This window comes from Haemaphysalis longicornis, unplaced genomic scaffold, assembly GCF_048455015.1.
Source record: "Haemaphysalis longicornis isolate Haplotype H1 unplaced genomic scaffold, Haemaphysalis longicornis Haplotype H1 scaffold_6, whole genome shotgun sequence".
NCBI lineage: Eukaryota > Metazoa > Arthropoda > Arachnida > Ixodida > Ixodidae > Haemaphysalis > Haemaphysalis longicornis.
The window spans coordinates 74,814,161-74,829,833 of record NW_027526407.1 but is presented as its reverse complement, the minus strand read 5'-3'; the positions used below and the strand labels follow the sequence as shown (position 1 = coordinate 74,829,833).

At 50.0% G+C, this 15,673-nt stretch overlaps 1 protein-coding gene across 5 annotated transcripts in view; it reads left to right on the top strand.

Annotated features, from left to right (window-relative positions):
- The window catches only part of Insc (spindle orientation adaptor protein inscuteable), a 58,905-nt gene extending 43,529 nt beyond the window's left edge, over positions 1 to 15,376 (top strand). For 4 of the 5 annotated variants that reach the window (XM_077675278.1, XM_077675276.1, XM_077675277.1 and 1 more), the window contains 6 exons: positions 9,970 to 10,892; positions 11,017 to 11,165; positions 11,861 to 12,216; positions 12,671 to 13,264; positions 13,546 to 13,771; positions 14,431 to 15,376. In XM_077675278.1, the coding sequence (XP_077531404.1) occupies positions 9,970 to 10,892; positions 11,017 to 11,165; positions 11,861 to 12,216; positions 12,671 to 13,264; positions 13,546 to 13,771; positions 14,431 to 14,639 (2,457 nt within the window). In that variant the 3' untranslated portion in view covers positions 14,640 to 15,376. Of the gene's footprint in view, positions 1 to 8,449; positions 8,774 to 9,969; positions 10,893 to 11,016; positions 11,166 to 11,860; positions 12,217 to 12,670; positions 13,265 to 13,545; positions 13,772 to 14,430 lie in introns of those variants that run through there. The other variant, XM_077675279.1, reaches the window with a different exon arrangement.
- The last annotated feature ends 297 nt before the right edge of the window (positions 15,377 to 15,673 follow it).

The window sequence follows — 15,673 nt, the reverse complement described above, 5'->3', positions numbered from 1 at the left end:
CTTCTTACGGTTAGACAGCCTTTTCAGGTGGGCGTTGTACCACGGGGCGCGTGGATTACACGTGATAGTGCGTTTCGGTATGAATTTTGCTGTTAGATCGTGAACTTTACAAGCAAACATGTCCCAGTTAGTTTGAACAGAACGATCATCGAAGTTTGTCAGAAAAGTATCAAGAAAGGTGGATAACTCGTGATTAATAGCCTGAAAGTTCGCCTTTTTGTAGTCACGAATTACTTTTTTGTTGTTTGAAACTTTCTGGAATGATGCGTTAATAGAAAAACTGAGAAGAGAATGATCGCTAATGGCAGGCAAGTATGTTATATTGGAAGTAAGATCGGGCCGTGTAGTTAGAATTAAGTCAAGCGTGTTTGCTGCGTGGGAGGATATTCGAGTTTCTTGATCTACTAATTGCGTTAAAGAGAAGATGGAGCAAAAGGTAAAAAACTCTGAAGCTTGTGTCGAAAAAGGAGAAATGGAAGCTGGTTGTGAAGTCCAATTTATATTCGGAAAGTTAAAGTCGCCGAGCAAAAATAAGGGATGATTGGGAAAACGTGTTACGATGTGGTTCAAAACGTCGTGCAGTTCACTAACAAATGTTGGCGACGACGAAGGGGAACGATAGCATGCGCCTAGGACGATTTTCTGATGGCCAATAGTGAGCAAAGCCCAGATAGTTTCAAGGGTGGTGTTAATGTGTATGCAAGACGAAGATATGTTTTTCGATATCGCTAAAAGAACACCGCCTCCCCGATGCGCAGTTCGATCGCAACGATAAATTGTAAAATGACACGCATCATGAAAAAGTTCCGAGTCCTGGACATGTGCGCGGAGCCATGTTTCGGTCAACACAATTATCTGTGCATCGCAGGTATCTATTGCGGAAGACAATGAATCGTATTTGTTTAGAAGGCTTCTGATGTTAGTGAACAGAACAGAAATTCTTGTATTAGATCTAGGGCCACTACCCCTCGCGCGTTCCTAGGAAGGGACATGTGCCTGGTTGTTGTCATTTTCGAAAACTCGACCGGGCCGTTCGACTTCAATAACCTGCCCAGCGCTAGTGTCAAACATGTAGCATTTTTTGTTAACATATAGCTTATTGTAACGAAGGTTAAATTGTGGGGATTCTGGCAGATTTTTTGCGAAGTCAACAAGCTTTTTTCGGGTGATGCGCGTAGCGGGAGAGAAGTCTTCGCTAACGCCAATGTCTTTTTCTTTAAATTGGGAGCGTGCAGACAATATTTTATCCTTACTTTTGGTGTCACTAAACTTCACAATAATAGGACGGCATCGATTTGGCGAAAATGAGCCTAATCGGTGTGCGCGATGGATAGAGTTTGGTGAAAATGAAGCTATGACGGACTTAATTTCAGTGACCACCTTTGCTTCAGTTTCTTCCCATGTTTCTTTGACATCTGGAAGCCCGTGAAAAATTAAATTGTCACGTCGAGACCTATCTTCAAGCTCGTCCAGGCGGGCTTGTAACAAGCTATTTTGAGCAGTAGTTTCCAATACCAAATCATGCATGCTTGATAGCTCGCTTTTGAGGTTTTCGGCTATTTGGGATTTGTTTTCTAGTTCCTCTAGTCTTTTTAGTATTCCGGTTACTTTCGTCTCGACATCTTTTTGGCCGTTTTTTATGGCTTTTACGTCAGCGGCTAGATCAGCGTGATTCTTCGAACTTTGCACAGAACGCGCATGAACGTCTTTAAGGAGCTGAAATAGCACACTCATTTGTTCAGCGGGGTCCTCCGGTAGCGTTTCAAGCTGTAATAGCGCTTCAGAACGCGTTGTTGGCCCGGGATTAGCTTCAATATCTCCGCAACACAATAATAGAAAAGCAGTCGAAAAGCGATTTAGGGTTAATGACATTTAGGGTTTTTTAGTCGATTTAGTCGATTTAGGGTTAATGACAAACAAAGGAGGAGTAGAAAAGCGAATGGAAAGGCCGAGCGGTTACTGCTTAGAGCCCGGATTGCTACTCGACACTGGGGAAGGGGTGTGTAGGGGATGAAAGGGAGGGCAGGCGAAAACGAGGTTATAAGAGCGGGGTCGCGGACACGGGAACCGGCCCACTCGTCGCAGCCAACTCGTCCTAGGAAAACTGGTCATAGGGAAACTGGTCAAAGAGGGCATCTCGTTCTAGGTGATCCCGTACTAGGCAAAGTGGTACCACTGACCTTCTCGTGCTAGGAAAAGTCGTCTCGCGGTTCCATTTTTGACCGGTGTCGAGGAAATGGGGAGAGGAAGTTAGTGGCTTCTAATCTTTTAATTACTCCCAGGTTGACCTTTTCAGAGTTCGGGGGGTCTCCTTCTTTTGTTAGTTTGCAGGCGGTGGTTGAAATGGTTTTTCTATTTTAACACATGTCCCTCTGTCCCCTTCTTATTTCCCTTCTTGTTGCAAAAAAAATTTTTCATTTTTTACTGGTTAAGGGGTTTCTTTTCAGGTTGATTTTTTTCTTCTCGTTCCAAAAAATATTCGTCACTCTTTTTGTGTGGAGGGGGGTAGGTCGACTTTTTCTTTCTTTTGCGTTTCCTTTTCTTTCTTCTCGTTTTTTTTTTGCGTTATCATTTGAAGCTTTTTGCCTGATTCTATATGTATCTATAAAAAGGGCAAAATGTTGGCCTCTGGTTTGTTTGCAGGTGGTCGTTGAAATTGGCTTTTCGGTTTCAGCACCAGTTCCGGTTCCTTTTTTTTTTTTTGCTGTTCTTCTCCCTTTAAAAATATTCGTAACACTTTTGTGTGTGTGGGGGGGGGGGGGGGGGGTCGACTTTAAGTCCAGCCTTGACTTTCGCTCCCATATATAGGTGATATGAAGGCTAACAAAACGAAAGTTACCCAGCTTGACAATCATCGTTTGTCAGCAGGCATGAAAACAAAAGATCAAAATACTAAAACGCTAAAACACAGAAAGAAATCGCAAACCCCAATACATCGCCGTCACTTAATTAGCAAAAATTTAAAAAAAAAGTTTCAGAAAAAACAGAACGGGCAAACTAAATCTAATATAAAAGACTCACGTAATCAGCTGCACAAAGAAAAAAATAAGATACGCTGTCTGGCTGGCGCGTTCCTCGAAGGTGACAAAGGAAACATTAAGGGTGGTGAGTTGAAGGAGGTGTGTAAGAATGTTTACGCATAAGATGAGAATAATACAAGCTTTTCTACTCTTTCATTTGAACATGATAGACGAAAAGCGTAAATTGTGACGAGATGGCCGAGTGTCCAGGTACCCTAGGTTACGAGTTTCCCTAGTGCGAGATGGCCTATGACGACTTGCCCTATGTGACGAATTCACCTATGACGAGTTGGCTGCGACGAGTTCACTTTTGACGAGTTCTCCTAGACCCCGCGGACACACTGTAGTCCCTTCGTGGGCACAGAGTGGACAGTGTGATATTATACGAGAATAAAAATGCGGTTAGTATCAAACTGAATGGGGTGCGTCTGATGTAGCAGACGTCTTCAAATGGGAAAGCTTTCTCGCGGCGCAATTACAACCCATGACAAAGGCTTCTTTATTTTTGCTAAGTTATGAAAACCCACAGGCACCACTGAAGGAACACATGTATTGGTAGTCCAGTGGCGGTCCCAAGGGGGGGGGGGCGAAGGGGGCGGTCGCCCCCCCCCCCCCCAAAGAGGTCCTCAGTTTCTTATTTTTAGTTTTTTTAAGCATTCCACTTGCGCGAAGTTAAATCCCAGCGGGTTGCACCGCATACGCGCACACGCCTCCATGGTTATCACCACCTCCGCAGAATTGGCGCAAGGAGGCGAGCGAATCTTAATTCGCCTGCCCCCCCCGAAAAAAATCGCCCCCCCCCCAAAACCGATCTCTGGGACCGCTACTGTGGTAGTCATGCTGTAGACGAGAGGATGATTATAACGATGATAGCATTTTAGTTGAGCAAGGGAGGGGTTAGCCAGGACGCGGAGCGCGACTTCGCTGTTGGGGTTACAGAGAGGGAGAGGGAGATAGATAGATAGATAGATAGATAGATAGATAGATAGATAGATAGATAGATAGATAGATAGATAGATAGATAGATAGATAGATAGATAGATAGATAGATAGATAGATAGATAAAACCTTTATTAGAAAAGGATGAGACCACTGGTCACGATGGACGAAGGGAATGGAGAGAGAGAGAGAGAGAGAGAGAGAGAGAGAGAGAGAGAGAGAGAGAGAGAGAGAGAGAGAGAGAGAGAGAGAGAGAGAGAGAGAGAGAGAGAGAGAGAGAGAGAGAGAGAGAGAGAGGACTGTTTACAATATCGGTATGCAGAGACGTCTGCCGAGATGTTGTCGCCTGCAGGCCACTCTGCAAGGGTGGCGAGGATAACGTTGACCATATATGCAGTGTTCGTCCTTTGCAGCTGTGCCGTCGAATGCAAGTTGTCTCGCTCGGCGGCTATTATTGCGCGATTTTCCTTGTCGATTTTTCAACGCACTATAACTCATCCGCGATTCAGGTGTAGAGCATGCTTGGGCACATTTAGAGCGGTGCTCGCTCATGACGATCGCGTACCCTGCCGCCCTGGTGACCCGTTTCGAGCACGATATATACATGTACGAAAACGTGCGCAGGCCGAAAGAACAGATGTTGAGGCGCGATAATAAAGAGTCCCAGATGGTCAGACCGGGTCTTGTATAACGCATGGCACCTCTCCACGATGTCGTAGGCGTGTCGCTTCGAAATGACCGCCAGTGCACGTACTTACCGCCACCTCCGCAAATTGATCGGCCGATTCCCTTACGCACGCCTGTTGTGTAGGCGCCGTTGTGGCTATCCCTTCAGGATATTTTTTTGTGTGTGCGCGCGCGTCGTAGTAATACGTGGGTAATAAAGGAAGGCCTTTGCGGAAGGTTACAGTGAATTGATTTAGACCACGTGGGTTTCTTGCACGTGCACAAAGGTCTCAGCAGGCAATTGGGTCACGCAAAACGGATACCGATAGAGAGAGATCTAGGTAAAGATAGGTAGAATTGTAGTTAAAAATAGATGTATAGGTAGCTTTGCAAAGCCTTAAAGTTGGTATACAGACGAAATCTGGAAATAAGAAACGAAAGACGTCCCAATTTCTTTATAGGACCGAAGCTGCACCTGATGAGTCGCGGTGTATAGTGGGGGATTCCAGATTACCGTATTTACTCGCGTAATGATCGCACTTTTTTTTTCTTCAAAAATATATGATGCAAATTTAGGGGTGCGATCATTACGCGAGGTAAATTTCTCGCGAAAAAAATTTCAGAGCAGAAAACGCAAAGGAGGTCAGAATTTTTACGGTAGGTCGCATGAACATAAACGTAATCAATAAAGACATAATAAAAACTGACCACCTTGTTGCAAAGTGACTCAAAATGTAGTATTTTCATGAATTACGGAACGCGCTGGGACGAGCGTGCTGCGAGGTGAAAACAGGTCGTCCAATGAGTGGCTGCTGCTGTCATAGTGCGGGACACGGCTGCCGAAGGAACAAACTGAGCGCGTTTTCTTCTGTGTCTTGTGAGTACATTATGCGCATTTAGTGCGATTTTCTTCCGACGCACTGTCAATAATGAACTCATGCGTGCCGATATCGCCAATATCGGCAAGTCTACGGCAATGACATAGCCATGTCCGCTTTGAAAGAGGAGGGAACGTAGGTATGCACGAACATCGTCAGCTGGACTTCGCACACACACGGCATATGGCTGCGGCAAGTTCAGGGTGCGATCATTGCGCGGGAAATAAAAAGAAAATCTTATTTTGACGGCGAACTTCAGGGGGGTGCGATCATTACGCAAGTGCGATCATTATGCGAGTAAATACAGTAACTTTAAGCACCTGGGAATCTTTAACTTGCGTCAAAATCTCGACACACGGCGTTTTTTGCTTTTCGCCCTCATCTGGTGGCGTTAGAAGGCGCCACCGGGCAGGAAGTTTTTCTGAGTTGCCGGCAGTCATTCCTGAGGTGCTTTCGTCCGACCATTTCACAGAAGGTACGGGATGGAGCAGACCCGTTCGCCTACAGGATAGGGAGTAGACATGAATAATGATAGGAGTAAAACTCAGAGACAGGAAACGAGCTTCGTGGATCAGAGAACAAACTACAGTAGAAGATATCTTAGTTCAAATAAAGACAAAAGAAATTGACTTGGGCTGGCCGCGCAATTAGGCGATATGGCAACCGGTCGACAGTTATGGTAGTAGCTTGCAAGGGTTAAGGCTTGGGCGAGTTGGTGCATGATTAAAAAGGGGGACAGCGCAAACTCCGACAAAAAACACAAGACGAAACACAAAAACACAAGGCAGCGCTCGTGTTTGTCACCTTCTTCGTCTTGTGTTTTTGTCTGAGTTTGCGCTGTCCCCCTTTTGTAGGGTAGTAGAGTGGATACCAAGAGACGGGTCTGTAACAAAGGGAAGGCCATTAACCCGATGGAGGGATGAAATAAAGGAATTCGGGGGTAAACTGTGGACTCCAGCAGCGCAGGACAGGAGCGGTTGGAGGTCAATAGAAGAGCCATTCGTCCTGCAGGGGACCTGAGTAGGCTGATGATGATGATGATGAAAGTTCTCGCAAAGTTACTCTGGATTATCGGGAGGATAACCCGCCATCAAAGTTACCGCTTAGAAATCACAAGAGGTAATCCGTCCCTGGAGGACGGGAGAGCTTATGCTTACGCGGCAAGACAGGCACTGTTTCAAGGGGATCAAACAAGTCGAAGATAAGGCTGCGCACGACACTGTGTACCTCATCTTTGAGATCTCCAACCGCATAGTCGACGCTCTTTCTTCCAATGGCGTTGTCGCCGGGTCTGGTGCGGCCGCAAGATGTGGCACCGGAAGTTCAGCGATGTCCCGTATGTGGACTCCATTACATCTGGATGTGAACGACGAAGCGCTCGACAACCGGTCCTTCCTCCCCCTCCTCTTTCCCCTGAAGTTCCTATTACCCAACAGACGCGCTTCCTTTCTCTCAAAATCCAGAAATGACTATTCTTCAAACAAACAGTGAAATCCGAAGCCAGCGAACGAGCCGATCCCTAAGACAGATCTGACGGGAGCCACGTGCCGCTCGGCAGACCAGCCCGGGGTCATCACCTTTAACCTACACCCTCACCTAGGTGTTACTTCATTTTTTTTCCTCGCAAAGGAGCGGTCCCCCAGCGGAAGTTGTTGTTGCTTTACTTTCGTTACAACTCTTGCGTCCTTATGTTCGCAAGGCCCGCAGAGCTAGGCCTCTCTCCAGCGCGCATAGTTGTCTTTATTTACCGTTAAATGGAGTGAAGAAAATAACAAAAAAGGAGGCAGCAACACCGAAAAATTGTGAAACGCGATCCGCCTGACAGCCGGCGCGTGCCAGCCCACGAGGCAGGCTGAGCAGACGACCGCGGGAGGGGCGAAGCACTGTAGACGATCTTTCCCTTTGTCAGTCTTGTCCGAAGACGTGGCCCGTCCCCCCGTTTCCGTTCTTTTCTCCGGCACCCGGCGCTATCTTTCATCCGGAGGAGGAACCCGCGTTGATGGGCGCAGCCCTGTTCGGAACAAACGGAAGCCGCTGCTCGCTCTTCTACGACAACGCAAACGCGCGCGCCGGTCCGGTTTTTGAAGTTTTGCTCCTTCTCCCGCCGTGCGCTGGGGGTCACGGCAACCAACGCATTTGTGCGTGCGTGCGAGTTCGCGTGGCTCACACCGGGCCGGTCGGTCGCTCGGTCTCCGGGAGGGCGGAGGCAGTCGACCGAGAGATCGCGGCCGGCCCGGTGCGCGCAACAGCTGCGACAAAAACCTTCCGCCGACCCCCCCAAAACCCCCCACTGCCGCCTCCGCAGGCCGAACAGTCCCCGGCCTTTCCTGCACTGTCGTCTTTTAGGAGGAGGCGCGTCGCTTCCGGCACGCGCCACCAAAGACGCAGCTGTCGCCCGGCCGTGCTTGAACCATGGTGCCGCCGGCTGGTTCCGAATCGAACCTGCCACGCGCCCCGCCGTCGATCTAACATCTGAACGGGGGGACGGAAGAGGGGGCTAAAGTTGCAAAGAGAGAGAGAGAGAGGTCTTGTAAAGTTAGGTGTGGTTATGGAGGTGCCGGGCTTCGCCAAAGCTGGAGCCAGGGTTGAGGAGGGGATCTTGCTTGTGGGGGAGCTCACGTCTGGTAAACGCGTGGCAACGAAGGCCTCTACCTTCTGCAAGCACATCCAGATCGTTCGGTAGAATCGGTGGTCCGGGCCAGGTGGGAGAGGGAGAGGCCAGGAGAGTCATCAAGATGTGTCGCGGAGGATTCGTAGGAGGTGAGGGAGCGGCGGGGGGATCATTTTGCGTCAAAGACGGCAAGGCTGGAGAAGAACCAGAATGAAGAGGGGGGGTCGAAGGGGGAACGGAAATCGAGCCACGCGCCGGCGCGTGCCAGCTGCGTTCTCCGCGACACGCGAGCTGCTCTGTGGTCGTGGACCATCTGGCACGGGCAGCAGGCGCTGGGGAAGGGGAAAGGTGAGAGAGGGAGAGCTTGCAAGGCTCCTCAAAGGCGACACCGCGTTCCCTCTCCCAGGCGCGCGCCACGCCGTATAAAAGTGGCCGCGCTCCGCGCCAAACCGCATCAGTGCGTTGCGCTCGCATTCAGCGCGCACTAGCTCGACTGCTTTCCTCCGCAACGAATCGCGATGTTCTTCAGCATCTCGCATTGATAGTCGCGTTCGCCATCCCTGGATTGTATTCGCACCGTCATCGCAAGCCGGATTTGACCCGCACGCCACCGTTGCTCCGACGAGAGCAAGATGGGACGTGGAGGACTTGACACCTCGGTGAGCACCCCTCGCGCCAGGAAGCCGTGTTTTAACCGGGCATGGGTTCAGACTTTACCGATGTAGCCCGATATAGGCATAGCGGGCTAACTTCATAGCTAACTTTAATCTCAATGTCCCCGTTGCCACATTTGGTTTCGGGATCCGTCCTGGTTTGTTATGCGCGCTTTTATCGCTTTTCACGAGTGTTTGATAACCTCGGTCATCTGAATTTCAGTTAGATGCCCCCGCTCCATTTCACTCCCTATCTGTACCTCTTCCTTCGTTTTAAATGTAAGCACCTACGGGCAAGCGAAAACCATCTAAAATTTTTCGGTTAGAAAGAGGCAGGGAGAGAGACAGATTAGGAAAGATATATTGGACGGAAACAAAGTGCACCACTGGTATTTGGCGCTTAGCTTTCTAAAGAAAAAGAAGGTTGTGTATATTAGAAGAGCAGCTAGGGTTCAGTTCAACGGAAAACCAGCTAACTCTAAACTAACTGCCTCGCGCAGTTCAGTGCACCGCCAATAAGAAGGCGCCCTTCCCTTATTGCGCGTATATACGTTTCTTCTAAGTCAGTGGGACATAAAAGCGAGGTTGCGCTCACGCGGCGAGAAATAAACATACTGAAGCGCGCCTCTGGTAAGCCGCCGTTCGCGCGTCAGACGTTGCGCGTCAGGCCGGTGGGCCCGCTGCGCACCTGGCGAACCCCGAGCCGTTGACGCCGGCTGGAACACCGCGGGGTTCGGAGAACATAGGACCCGCCGGAAAGAACATAAAAGCGCGGGGGGATCACAAAAGGATTGGGAGGGGACGCCACGACTTGGGGAGAGGAGGAAAGGGTGGGGTGGAGAGAGGCGCGGGCGCCCGCTGCATAGTCGCATTGATTTACGCTTTTCCCCCACTCTCTTCGTTTTGTTACGGAATACTCTCTCTCAAAGGTTTCTTCTGTAATCTTGAAGACCGTTGAACCTTGATGAGTGGGCTTTTGGAGCAACCCGCCTTCCCCTTTCCCAGACTGGTCGCCTGCGTCACGAGGTGTTTAAAACGGACAGGGTCCTTTAAGCGAGGGTCACTTTGTTGGGAGTACGGCGCCAATGAGTGTTGTTCGCTGTCAAAACATCTGCTCGCCCCTCTAGCTTTCTCGCAAAGCGTCGTATTTCTCACTCGTTCGTCGCATAATGAGGAGTCCCGTCCGTTTCGTCTCTTCGCAGGCCAGCAGCAAGAGCCCCGACGTGGTCCTCAAGCTGAACTTGGACACGTCGCTGGACAACTTCGACCTCTTCCACAAGAGCGTTCTCCCGTACCAGGTGTCCAAGGTGTCGCCGCAGGCCTCACCGCGCATCGTCATCGGCGGCCCCGCTTCCCCCACGTCCGCCCCGGGCAAGGACGTCGAGCACGACGACTGGCTGGCCCACTCGATCGAGCAGGTCTGTCGCAAGACGCTCTACAAGAATGTCCAGTACAGAACGGTCAACATGTCCTCCGAGACCGGCGGTGAGAAGGACGTCGCTCATGTCCGCAAGGAGAAGCTTCCGGAAAAGCCCAAGGTCGACGTCCAGCTACCCGCCACGCCTGCTGGCGCCAACAAGCCTCCGCAGACTGCGACGCCGGCGACTCCCAACAACAAGAGCGCCGCTAAGAAGGACAACCTGAAGACGCCGGAGAACGCCAAGATCCCGCCTAAGACGCCCAAGACGAGCACTCCGAAGAGCGCTTCCTCTTTCATGAAGCGGTGTCGCCGGGGAAGCTCCTTCCGCCTGCTGCGGTCTTCAGAGAGGAGGAACGTCCGCTTCGCCTCTACGGAGGACCTCACGGCGGAGGAGCGGGACACCCCGAAGAACCACGCCGGACGCCTGTTGGAGTCGGCCAAGCGCGAGCAAGATTCGCTCGAAGTGTCTTCCGATTCAAGGGCTAAGGCAGAAGAGGCCCTCGAGAGCATCTACGCCACGGTCAGCCCGATCGTGCCGACGCCCCTCCGGGACGTCTGCAGAAAGCTGCCGTTCGCGGATGAAGACGTGAAGACGCCTGTGAGAAGACAAAGCGGAGACGAGACTCCCGAGTGCTCCTTCGTCAACCCCGCAGCGCTCCCCGAGAACAGCCCGCTCGGACACTACCTACAGTGGATCGTTGAGCAGTAAGTACCTATTCCCAATTTTAACCTGAGATGAAATAAGCGATGAGAATGTTAGAGCTATTGCCATGTTCCAGCCCAGGGAAAAAAACTCGGTCTATACTAACGATCTGTGTTTTGATTCCAGGTCGGGACTCAGCTCCGTTCCCAGTGTACAGGAATGGCTCAAGAGTGTCCGGCTCTCCGTTGAAAACGAGTGCCTCAGCGCCTTGCAGAGCAAGTCCCTGACCAAGGATCCCGCTCTCGCCGCCGTCCTTGCCGTCGGGGATGCACACGGTACGCAGCCATCTTTCTGGAACCGTTCTGTGCATCTCCTCTTCTGAAGTAGGGCTTGCGTTCGGGCTAGTTGGTATTCCATAACGTTAATCTTAAGCGCACAAAAAACACGGACACAGAAGACAAGTCCTTGTCCTTGTCTTGTGTGTCCGTGTTTTTTGTGCGCTTAAAATGAGCGTTAACTCTTCTGAAGTGTTCGCCTTATAAAACCAGAAAATATTCCTATACGACTTTTTATTCTCGTACGATTCCACAAAATGCCTATACTGCTCAGTATGCTTAGTGAGCTGATACTTATCAGAAGATGTTTTTCAGGTGGAGCCTAGGTAACATCAATTTGGAGTGTAGTTTAACTTTCAATAGTAGCGGCCACACCATAGCAACTACGAGTGCAAGTTTCTGCTCTGAGGCAATAAGAATTCAACTTGACCCGAAAAGCTGCCACGTATTTCAAGTCTATCCTGAACGAGCTTTCCAGATGATACGGAACGGTAACACAAAGGGTGTAACCCTACAACACATAAAAACTAGCCGTAGACGCTTGTTATAGAGTGCTCCAGGCAAAAAGTTGTTCTATGCTACCTGATTTTACTACATTCCTGAGGACAAAATTTCTTCGCTGCATCTGTGAGCACTTGCTGGAAACGAAACATTTTTTTGAAAAGGACGCTATCTGCTTATCTCGCCCACAACAGACGCCATCACGTGCCTGCAAGACCGCGTGGACTCCATCATGGCGACCGTGACCCACGTGACCAGACGGCTGGAGCAGGGCCACTGGCTCAAGTTCTGCAGCAGCACGCCCGGCCTGAGCTCGGAGGTGAACGACCTGCTGCGGGACTACAAGCCTGTCATCCACGGCTCCTCACCGTACTCGCGCAAGGTCGAGAGCCACCTGTACCGCGTTCTCCAGAGCCTGCGCGAGATCGGCGCTAGGCCTAACCGCAAGCCCGCCGGCCCCGCTGAGATGGAGTCCATCAAGTCCCTCATGGCGGACGTCAAGAACACCGTGCAGACGCTCAGCAACTCCCTCATCCTGAAAGACCTTGAGGTGAGCAGCCCGCTTATTCCGCTAGGAACGTGTTCCCGTCTACAATGTGATCGATAAATCATGATCTCAAAAAGACGATCAGAGTCATTGTCACTAATGCCAATGCGGTTTATCTTGTTTTTTTCTCTAACAGGCGTTTAGCACAACAAATTTTTTGTTTAGCAGATAAGTTAAATGCTATAAAATAACTCCGCGCGCTTTTTGGTGGCAATGATGGTAATTGCAAGTTAACAATTAGCGACCGAGTCCTTGAATGTCATTGTACTAGTGTCGTCTGCAGGGATTGTTCATGTTGGTTGAAAACGAGATAGTTAAGGCACTCGTCTTATTTTTTCGAATTTCTTCGACTCTGTCGTTCACCACAGCCAAGATATAGCTTTTCAGTATTTATATTGGTTTTCGTTTGAAGTATCCAGTTTGGCTGACAGATTTTTTTTTTCTGTCTTCTGCGCAGAAAATCGTCAAGCTCAGTCAGGAGAACCGCACCCTCAGCTGCGCCCGGCGAGCAGTGGCCGCCATCAGCAGCCTGGGCGAAACCGGCCCGGACATGTGCGACCTCATCACCCGTATCGGTGGCATCGGCGCCGTGGTCGCCATCGCGCAAGATCCCAACCTTCTGCAACTCAAGTGCGCCGCCGTGCGCGCCCTGACCATCGTGTGCTGCCACTCCGTGGCCATCCGGCAACTTGAACAGCATGGGGGCATCGAACTCATCCGCGACACCCTGCGGGACGCCGAAGCCACACAGCAGGAGAAGTGCGAGGCCGTGGGGCTGCTGGCGCAGATCACGGCCCCCTGGGTGGACTGCACGGGCGCCACGCTGAAGCGCATGACGGAGAACATGGACTCGCTCGTGTCCTCGCTGACCGAGATGATCGCGCGTGCCAACAGCGGGGACGTGTTCCTGCTGTCGGCGGCGGCCCTCGCGAACCTGTCGTTCCTGGACCGCGTAGCCCTCGAGTGCATCTACAAGCACAAGTCCGTACGGGCTGTCATGCTGGCTGCCAGGCAGAAGGACCTGGCCGGCTCTATCTTCGCCAAGGATCAGGTAAGGGAGGCTGCATCTACCCTTTCCACTATGGGGCATATTAAGTCAGCGGGTAGACAAATATAGGGGAAATATAAATCAATTTGCACTTATGAATAACGACCAAGGTTAGAGGATTGTCATACCTCTTCGTACGGTATACATCCAACGCCCGAATCGGATACACGTTGGCGCAGGACGTTCGGAGTTATCAAAGTAAATCATGACTAGCATATGAACAACTTGTGCTTCATGGGATGAACATTAACCGAATGTACCCTTTTGTTTGTTTCGCGCACCAGGTGGCGACCATCCTGGCGAACGCATCTGCCGGCAAGTACTGCCACGCCGACATCGTCGAGTCCGGCGCCCTTACCCAGCTCGTCTGCTACCTCCAAGTGCGTCCTTCTAGTCTGCAGAGCAGCGGGGAAGTGGACGCTTGTGAGCGCGTCCTGCAGAAGTCGGCCATCGCCCTGGCCCGCCTCTGTTCCTGCCCCAGCACGGCCGGCATGGTCTTGCAGATGCAAGGTGCGTTCCTCGTGCCTCGTTCGAAAAGAAAAAAACAGTTCTCCTAACCTCCGCTCTTTGATAGGTCTATAGCTGCTTAAAAAAAAACACACACAGGGTAACCTGCTACAGAGGTAGCAGGTTAGACTACATGCAGCTGTGACTGGACAGAATTGAATACAGTAAACTTTCGATATACTAAAGTCCCCGAGGCCGGAAACTGGCTTCGCTAAAAGCGGTACTTTGTTAAAAGCAAAAATTATTTCCGTTCCCTGCCTTAACGCTGTTGAAGCTGTGGAAAACCTCGAATAAAGCGAATTTGTGTTCGTTATAGCGAGGGGTTACATTAGTGCAGACCGGGATCTCGGTGTATATACACATCAATAACCGCGGATACACTAATACGTCTTCAGCCATGCGCCACGATGTAGGTTAGGATTCCAGGAAAAAAAGTCAAAGAATTTTGCGGAGAAGCTTGCTGGAAATAGACAGTAGAGGCAGAAATTTATTATCAGCATAAAATCTTTTGGCTCGTTTAAATAAGGTCTTGTGACAGTTCCGACATGAGATGATTATCTTGAGGCATAGCAATTTTTCGCACTGTGGAGTTTGGTCAATTGTTTCCGCGAGTGTGGTTCTGGTTTCAAAGGCTTACGAAGTTTTCCCCTGTCCTTTCACAGGTGTGCAGAGACTGGTCAGGCTGTGTAAGGAGCCCAAGGAACGCAACAGCAGCAACTCCGTCCTGGTCGCCTGCTTGGCTGCGCTCCGAAAGATCGCCGCCTCGTCTGGCAACAGAGACCTCAAGGACCTCGGCGCCACAGAACTTGTCAGGAACGAACTCTGGGACTCATTTCAGCAGTACTCGATCGCCCACGAAAGCTACGTGTGAAGAGCTCACGCCCGCGTATATTTATTCATGTACATACAGAGTATTGTTAATATCTTACTACGCTGCATCAAAACAAGCACCCTGTACAGAAAAATGTGGAAAGATAGTCATCATCAAAAAAAGCGAAAGACCTGCGATGTTCTAAGTCAACCGGGCAGGCCTGTTCCTTCGGCGTTGGGTCCGTCGAAGGCAGGAGTAGTCAAACGTGATAGTCAGTGCGCTTGGAAATTTACGGAAGATTACCTTGGAAACTGATTTAACCGCTTGCGGTTTCGTTTCATGGATGAGTTGACTAGTTCGGAGTTGGTCTGACGAATATAGCGGTGCTAGATGTGTGTTCCCGTGGTTCTACAAATCTAGTCAAACGTTCTAGTCTTTCAGGGTTGTACATATGCTGTGAACGTTAGCGATATCGTGTTTTATGTGTGCACGTTTTATGTAGATACCGTGTCGTCAAAAGAAGATATTTTGCACAGCTTATTACGCACTACCTATCACCAAACGCTACCTTACGCAGTGCGTCAGATATATATACACCTATTTGTGTGGCTTTTTTTATTTTTGCGTACTACCATGTCGCTTTTTCTTCAAGTACAGCTTGTGACCAAAGAATCGTCCCCTTATAGCAGCTTCACGTTTGCTTTAGTCGTTTCTGTCCCAGTGAAAGTTTCGCACCCGGTTTCTGCACTGTTTTGCAATAAAAAAAGAAAGCTTCGACTGCATTGAAACAATGTGTGCTTGTGAATTATTTGAGTGCCTTTAGAGAGAGAGAGAGAGGGAGAGAAAATTCTTAAGTGATACCGAAGAGGTCAGCCCTGCATAATGCTGGGCTTGCTACTTCAGATGGTTGGTGAACATGTGATGAGGGTTATATGCTTACATGACTTATACAAGAAAAAGAAAAAAAAAATGAAAGAAACTCCACCAGACAGACACATTAACACACATAACCACACAAAAAAAAGTCACAGACAGTCACAGGCTGGAGTCGAGTCCAGAGTCTCTGAGGAAACGCGCAAGAGCTTTAAAACCCC